Below are 8,802 nucleotides of genomic sequence, written 5' to 3'. Positions count from 1 at the left end.
TCCGTAATTTTGTTCAATATGAGAACGTATCGTTAATTCCAAACTTAATAGAAGTTTTCTTGCTCTCCACTATTGAGGCCAATATGGACATCACGGTTACCGGGGGGCTACGGGACAGCGGGGGAATGGCCTAACGCGCGCCCCCGCCTGTCGCGGACGAATTTTAGAATATGTCGTTTTCGTGCAGTCTGTTTGTTACATGGTAGAGCGAGAGAAAAGGAGAGCGAGAGAGCGAGCGAGCAAATAAGGCACAGCAGCAGCACCAGTGGCGGCAGCAGCGTCAGTGCATCTGTGTGTCTTCGTATCGACTTGTCTCTGGCTGCCAATCGTCAGTCAATCGGTTTGGGCTTGAGATTTCACAGCACCTGATCTTCAGGAGCATTTGCTATCCGCCGACACCGACAGACATTCGGCTTCAACACTCCGTTTTCCCCTAAGAGAGTACAAACGCCGCTCCGTCACATTTATATCAGTTTCTTGCATTTTTAATGGAAAATGGCGCTCTGCCCTCAGTCATCCGGAATGTTTTGCCTGTTCGCTATCCAAACTATCCTGATCATATGCGTGTCCACGCCAGGAACAGCGGCTCTCAAATTCCCCCAGCATTACACGTAAGTACCGGCTGAAAGCAGACTCAAAACGGGAGCGCAAAATTGGGACAGGTGGCCTGACCGTAATGTTTACTCAAAGTGCGATAGTGGCGCGATGCGCTCTCTATCTCAAACGCTTCCCGTCCTCCTCTTCATGTCTCTTGTATGGTCAATGTTTCAGTCTGGTTACTATCTCACAAGGATATTTTATGTTATCTTACTGGCTTGTGCAACATTTTACATCGTCGTGGTTCGTTCCGTGTGCACATCTCACATGCGGTCAGCCCTTATGATGAAGGGACGGCATGCTTCAAGGTTCACTTGAAGGGGCAACGTACAGGTGTTCAGCGCAACGGAAAGCACAACGCTCAATTATTGATTAGGAGAGCCGTTATACTAGAATTAGAGATCGTTTCCATTCCGGACGTCACAGTGGATATATTTTGAGCCGCTTCCTGTTTGGTCGAGGATGAGCCATGGTCAAACAAGGTTCATGAATTCGTACGCCACACATAGAGAAGAGCAATTCGGTTTGAAATCTTAAGGGGAATAAAGAACGCCGATAACGGGTTACCTGAGAACTATATAATAGTAGTCTGTTCCTTTGCGGACTTAATGCACATCTAAACGCGCTATTTACAACGAAAGATATGCTTGTGTCTCGCAAATTAGTCATTTTTCTGTTTCTGGTGTAGAAAACAGTACATTTCTTCATTAATAAAATGCCAGTCCTGGCGCACCTGCCATGTTGACAGAGATGATATTGTCAGTTGCCCTTGGCTATGACCGTATGAGTACCGCGCTACTCAAAAGTAACAGGTATTCGATTTTGATAGTTGAACCACAAAACTTTTAAAACCAAGAGCATTTTTAGATAGCGCATTTCGCCATGCATGACCCCAATAATGTAGGCGCCTACTCATGTGTGCCTGGAGGAGCCGACAAATGTTTTAAAACGCACGTGGTTTTACTAAGGCTTGTGAAATAACTTCACCCCACACTCTCAGTGTAAGAAATAGTACAGAGCTGAGCAGTCCAATATTTTATTGTTACAGTGGAGTTAAAATTACATGTCCAACGTCCATAAGATGTTAGTCTTTTTGAGTGGCTGAGGGTGTTGGCTGCGCGCCAGCTGCTCCGACCGCTCAGTCCCTGCCTCCGGGAACTGCTTCCGTCCCGCGTGCAGCCCACACACAGCAGCCCGCTTACTAGTCAGCCCTCCACAGGCTTACTCTCCCTCTCTTTACATAACAGTCCCATTATTATACGGCGGGGTTTATGCGACGACAAAGACAATAATACAGAACCTAAGAGAATAAACATGCCATTATATTAAGCACCAATATGATTCAGCGGAATGGAGTTGCTTTGCTGGTGATGTGCGGAGGCTGATCAGCTTCAGAAGGGACCCCATTTGATAATGAAAAACAGCCTGTAGCCTTGATTCAAGATATAAAGTAATTTTGTGTTAAATGCAGTGCCTCATCAAATATCTAATGCCTGGTCTTAGAAGATTAACTCTTATGTTTATGAAATAGCATTCAGTTTTACTAGATATAGCTTTTCAAATATCGATGATAACGTCTTCATTCAACACCAAGTTATGATGCCCTACATGTAATTCTTCCTCTCAAGACGCCAATAACATTGCATGATTCAGAGCTCACGGGGATCGCAACATCTAGGCCGATGTTGTTGCGGGTAACTTGAGGTTGTCATATTTCTAACATATTTTCATCCTCACACCTGCTCCTAAAGCAAGCGTTCTTTCATTTCCCATTGTCACCAGCTGTTGGAACCTGTTGTAAAACTGGGCATTTTAGGTTAGCCTATAGGCCTACAACAGGATTGGCTATGAACGTGGCATTGGTTTTGATGTCTGCAAAGTATATCTTAAATATTGTGAGTAATTTGTCAATATTGTTGGTCAACACGTTAAAGTAAGATAGAATAGGTCAAAACAAAGTCCATTTAGTTCTTTATCTTAAATTTTGACAATGACTTTACTATGGTGTCCTATGGTGATACAGCAACCAAAACGCCCTGGTTCTTGACGGCTTGTAGCCTGTTATAAGCCCTGCATGGACTATGAGACTATGGGCTATGAAAGCTGGATTGAGCTAAAATTCAATTCAATCATGTGAAACAATCGGGAATTAAATAGTTCTGTAGGTTACTACATTTACTAGAAGCAAAACCATAAATCAGTTCAGACAAGGTGTGCAAAATACTGAACCTAGCAGTGGGCTAAGGTGAGCTCAGACTACACTAATGAGAGTAGCTTATGTGATCGATGTAATTGAGCGTATAGTCATCTGATGTGTTTTTGTACATTTATACTTATTTTTTTTATAAAGAAGGTTGTCCTTCATGAAAATCACGAACCTATTTGTGGACCTCTTTCTAGTTTGGGGTAGGTCGAACTAACTACTCATCAGACTCCCAAGGTACAAAGACATCCTCACGCATTTGATTTGGTAATGGACGTTACCGGTTCAGGAATATTTCAACACCAGTTAATAACTCAGCATTTGAATATTTCATTCAGCCGGGAAATCAACACTCAAAATAGCCTCATTATTAAGCCACTTACCACACAGGTCAAATGAAAAGTGTTCCTCCTACTCTTCGTGACTCATAGCCTATATTGCCTTTATTTTGCCATCCGTGGCTTAATTTTACAGGTGCATAAATCTTTTTTGGTTATTGGTTAATCTGTTTGTATAATTTTAAAGGAAAATACATAAACATTTTCTAAATGCTGCTTCTTAAATCTTTGTGAATAGAGGCTACCCTATTACGGTAAACTAAATATTTATATCTTTGACATGTGGACAAAACAAGACATCTGAGGACATAATTGTCGAGGAAAAAAATGGCAATGACAATAATCGTTGCAGCAATAAAGCCTACTTAAGCTACAGGCTTGAGTGAAAATCCATGATCTGCATTGATAGCCAATCTAAACATGCCCCAAATCCTTTTGTTTTGTGTGTGCTGTATGTTCAGGTGAATGATGATGATGACAAATATGGGATGTCCAATGCAAGCGTGAAAATATTTCCTCACGATAGCAAGATGTCTAGGCCAAGGTGCAGTTGTGCGAGTCTGAATTGTCTTTTTGCCTCCTGAGACTGTGGCTGCTGACTCGTGCTGGTTGTCCACTCAAATCAGATCGGATTTCTTTGGTGGACCTCTCTTTGGAGTTTTATAATCATAGAACACTTCATTATCTTTAAATCATTATATATACAAACAGTGCACTCAGGAAACTGCTTCACAGTGAGTTGGAAAAAATGAGACATTTTTTAGATGAATTCTGCAGTGGGCATGCTCTTCAAGGTTATGTTTAGTATGGCCCATTGTTTTTTATAGACAGATGATTTCATCGCCAAATGTTTGACTTAACTAGACTGTGTTTTTAGAAGACTGAGTCTGTCTCTCTTGGGTGACTTTGGGTTCTTTTCAGTTTGACCTACAGTAGGGCACATTTCCCAAAACCATAGTATACTAACTAAGTTAGCAACTTTGTTGGTTGCAATGCAATTTCCCATTGCCAATCAAGTTGCTTAGGTTAGCAACTATGGTTTTGGGAAATGCACCCCTGGATCATTGTTGAAACAACAGAAAGGCACAGGCGTAAAGGCCCACCACTGTAAAAGTTAACCCTAAGTATGACATACTGTATGTCAATGTCACAGCAAATAAGAATCCTGAATCTTGATTAACAAGTATTGTAAAATATCTTGTAAATATTGAACAGATACATCCACCAAAATCTGATACCTGCACCATCATGTCTCAGAAAAAAAGATAAATGAGACATTAAAGCCAGTATAGATTTGGGTTTTCAAAAGTTATTTCAAAGTATAAAAATGACTCTTAGCCTGTGTTTTGTGCTGTTATTTGGGTTTTCAACTGGTGTGAAACTCAACTCACATGATGATCTGGTGTAAATATTTTAGAGCCCCCAACTGAGTGAATATGAGGCCTACACTTTCAAGTTAAAGGGACACCAGGCAACGTTTTCGTGTTAATTACTCATCTTCGTAAGTCGGTATATGGTTAAATGACTCATTACAGAACGAATGAAGACTCTCATCCGCCCCTACTGCCTGTAGGAAGAATATCCCGCTTGCAAGTTCAGTGTATCGTACTACCAATCAAGCAGGATCAGTTTACATCCTGCATCCACAGCACAGAGGCAGGCTAACGAAACGCTAGCGATTGTTGCAATCGTGTGTATAATGGCAGAGCCGGCGAAGAAGCGGCGAAGACCCTTGATGGAAGATGCCAAGAAAAGGAAAAGAGCTTCAGACCGAGCGAGGGGGAGTTTCGTAGAGAAAAAGCATCAGGCTTGCCTTGTGTCCCTTTAAAATATGTGTCAGTGGACCAGAGGACATGAAAGTCTACTGCTAACGCTTGGAGATTTTGATACTACGACAGCATGTAGGAATTTGATGGGCACGTAAAAAATGACTACATTTCACAACAAGGCTATGCAGTGTCACAAACAGTATTTAACGATTGAACTTTGCTTACTCAGAATTTGTTAGATTCACCTACAGTATGATCACAGAAGGAGGTTTGTGTGGGTGGGTGGATTGTCAAAGAACCTTGAATTACCAGACACTGAAGATAGCGATTCAGACCGGCCTTGTCCAAATCAGTTATGTGAAGTCTGGTGTGTCACATAACTCCGCTTGGAGCTCAGCAGCCTCATCAGGGTTAATGATGACTGAACATAAAGATACATGCTAGTATTTTTTCCTCTCGGAACAGAAGCTGTGACACCACTGCTGTTTGTCTGTGATGATAGAAAAGGGAGAGAGGGATGACAGAGCTGTTTTCTGATCAGTGCATTGGACAGCCTCTATCTCAAGCAGCAGATCTACTCTGAGGCATTCTGGCTCAAGCTTTAGGCCCCCCCCCCCCCAACTCAACCCCCCCTTAGGCCTGCAGCCCTCCCACAGCCTCCTGGGTAAAGCTAGAGTGAAAGGCAGAGGCAAAAGGGGGATCGGACTCCCCCCCCCCCCCCACACACACACACACACACTATGCCCATGCTGGCGACAGACAAGATTGGAAGGCATCCAGTCAGTGTGTTAGATTTTGGGAAACTTTGAAGATGTGTATCTTGACGTCAGAATCAAAGAAAAAAAAGATGTGTTACCGTGGCTCTGTTTTATGAGCTCACAGCCTTGATGTTGTGAGTCAGGCTTCCTGCTGCTTGCTTGAAAGTCTTGCAGGTGTTGATGTCAACAGCTGTGTGTTCCTATCTGGACATGTCATGACGTGCCTCTTTCAGACAGATTGCCTATGCATGTGTAAATAAATGCTGACTTGCTGCACTTGTCACTGTGCTGTATAGAGGAGTGTGTTAAATCTAAGTGAAATGCACTGTGCAATGTTGTAATATTTTTACATTGATTTATAGATTTGCACTTTCATTGATTGTTTTCTTCTAGTTTTTTCTCATGTTGCTACTAGTAAGAATAGTCTGTGATGCATCTTCAACAAGATTACTTATTATAATGACCTACAAATTAGCGAAATCAGCAACGGTCTGCTCAAAAATGAAAATGAATTGAATCTTTTGTGGAAAAAAATCAATTGGAAAGCAGTGTGACTGATTTCAGAGCATGTCTTACGGAGGTGAATGGTGCCCAGTGCTCTGTTGTCATAAGTGATAATGATAAACAAATCTCTCTGTGTGATATGTGCTAAGGAGATGAATGTAGAATGTATTTTTTGTGACACATTAGCATCATTTTGTGAAAATGTTTGGTCACACTTTACTTGAAGGTATCTACATAAGAGTGACATGACCCCCCCCCGGTCCCTCTCTTCCCGCCTCCTCCTCATCTTAGGCTGAAGGGGTGTGTGACGGACTGAGGGAAGGGGAACTTTTCAGTGCTCCACATTTCCTTCAGCTCTCTTGCCTAATTTGGAGGAAAATACATTTTCCAGGGGTTCACAGGCTGTTTAGTGAAGCGTTTGGAAGGAGGGAGAGAGAGCGAGGAAGAAAGAGAGAGCAGGAGAGGGAGAGAGAGTAAGATAGAGAGAGAGAGGCAAGGGGAATTCAAGGCATTGATAAATTGAGAAAGTGGGGACAGAGACCATGCGAACACTGTTTATATAAGACAAGACTGCTGCAGTATTATTGCAAGAATGCCAAACTTAGAAAGAGAGAGAGAACAAAACATAGTGAGAAATAACAGGGACATGGAGGTGGAGATGGAGGATGAAAATGTAACCCTTAGCCTAACCCTTATATCAACTAGTGTTTATAATTATATCATCTGCAAGCCAGTGTTGTCGAGTTTGTATGTTTTAAGGGAGTGTGAGTGGAAGAAAAGGCCTCATTAGCAGCCAGCGAGAGCTCACCCAGCAGTCGATCTCTCTACTCACCCCTCTGTCATTCTCTCTCTCCTCCTCTCTCTTTCTCTCTCTGTCTCTCTTGCTCTCTATTGCTCTCCCTTGGCTGAAGCTGCTGATCTGTCATTGGCAGGAAGACACAGCACAGGCACATGACCCACAATGCAATGCAGCATGATATGAAACAATATCAGCCGCCCCCTCTCTGTACACAATCCAACCCCCTCTATTCTGTGTTCCTTTGTCTCTTCCACTTCCTCTTGTATTGTGTCACTTTGTGTGTGTGTGTACTGTAGGTATGTGTATATGTGTGTGCACTGTGTTATTTTGTGTGTGTGTAGGTATGTGTATATGTGTGTGTATGGTGTTATTTTGTGTGCGTGTATATGTGTGTGTATTGTGTATACTGTGCATATGATTGATGAAGGATGAGTTTGTGGATTTCAGGAGTGTGAGTGTGTGTGTGTGTGTGTGTGTGTATATGTGTGGAAGTGTTAGAATGAGGAAAGCATATGTACAGTATGTGATATGTAAGTATGTGTGTCTGTGTGTGACTTGCAGCGGTAGGAATGAAGGAGTGTGTGTGTGTTGATGGATGATTTGTGAGGGGGGAATTGGGGCCTGTGTCTGTATGTCTGTGTGCGAGGAGCGAGTTTGCTCGGGGACAGAGTTATTGTCACAGGCGGTTAGCGTCAGTGCTCATGTCGCTCCACAGCGCTCACACTTTAAGCCAGTTCTCTGTTCATTGCTAGGTGACCTTTTCCTGGTCACCAGGCTTCCTTCAGCCCTCCTGCCTTCCTTTTAGAGGCCTATAAATTACACTTCCCGCCCACTCTACTCTCTCTCTCTCTCTCTCTCTCTATGCTCATTGGTCAATAATGAATGATTTTTTTCAGGTTATTTTCTTTGATTTTCAGTTTTTCTAAAAAGAGTGATGGTTTTATGGTAATGGGATAGTGTGTTTTGCAATAAAGAGCTTTTAAAATTCTCTCTCTCTCTTTCTCTCTCTCTCTCTCTATCTGTCTCTTTTACTTCTAAATGTGCCGAAACAATGCTGTGTATATGTTTACTGTGTGAACCGGTTCTCATCTCTGAAACTGCACAGAAATTAATATGAAATGTTGGTTTCTGGTGGCCTGCTTGGCTGTCTATCTGTCTGTCAGTCTCTTGTCATTCCTCTCTTTCTTTCTTTCTCTCTCTCCCTCTCTCTCTCTCTCCCTTTGTCTCTTTCTTGTCTCCCACTCTTTCTCACACTTTTCCCTCTTGAGGGATGTCACACACTTTGAGGAATCTTGGCAGCCTTGTCATTCAGAGCATGCTGGCATTTCCCTCTGACATTTCTATTTTTGTGCTCCCATCATTAAAAGACAGATGAATGTGTTCATTTTCTGTTGATGCCAGCTGATAAGACATCAGAGCGGGGGGAGTGGAATGGGACGCGCCGTCGTCAGTGTCACCTCTGTGTCGACAGCCGCAGAGTCTGATGTAACGTCTGTGTGTGTGTTTTTCTCGTGCACGCGCTTTCCTGTGTACGATCGTGCATTCAAACTGACCTCTTGCTTATACGTATGCGTTTGCCTGCATGGTGTTTTTCCGTTTGGTAATTGGACACCCTGCGTAACATAAACACATGCAGTCACATTCAAACACCGTCTCGGCGAGTGGCCCCGTTGTTTATAATTCTGACAGCATAATTGTTTTAATATAGTCCTGTGTGTGCTTTGTCCTTGAGCTGCCGCAGGTGGAGGCCGCGTCGCGAGATTAATGCCGGGTGCCTGCGCGGCCTCGGAAGCTTCTCAGACGGCAATATTGTGTCAGATAAAGCATTTAGTCT

The 8,802-nt window shown here is 42.9% G+C and overlaps 1 protein-coding gene across 3 annotated transcripts in view; it reads left to right on the top strand.

The window, feature by feature from the left end:
• Positions 1–215: 215 nt before the first annotated feature.
• cacna2d2a (calcium channel, voltage-dependent, alpha 2/delta subunit 2a) overlaps positions 216–8,802 on the top strand; it is a 207,768-nt gene continuing 199,181 nt past the window's right edge. For all 3 annotated transcript variants that reach the window (XM_048254053.1, XM_048254052.1, XM_048254051.1), the window contains exon 1: positions 216–611. In XM_048254053.1, the coding sequence (XP_048110010.1) occupies positions 496–611 (116 nt within the window). In that variant the 5' untranslated portion in view covers positions 216–495. The remainder of the gene's footprint in view (positions 612–8,802) is intronic.

The sequence above is a fragment of the Alosa alosa genome, chromosome 10, assembly GCF_017589495.1.
Source record: "Alosa alosa isolate M-15738 ecotype Scorff River chromosome 10, AALO_Geno_1.1, whole genome shotgun sequence".
NCBI lineage: Eukaryota > Metazoa > Chordata > Actinopteri > Clupeiformes > Clupeidae > Alosa > Alosa alosa.
Note: the sequence above shows the minus strand (reverse complement) of the source record. Positions and strands in the feature narration are given on the sequence as shown.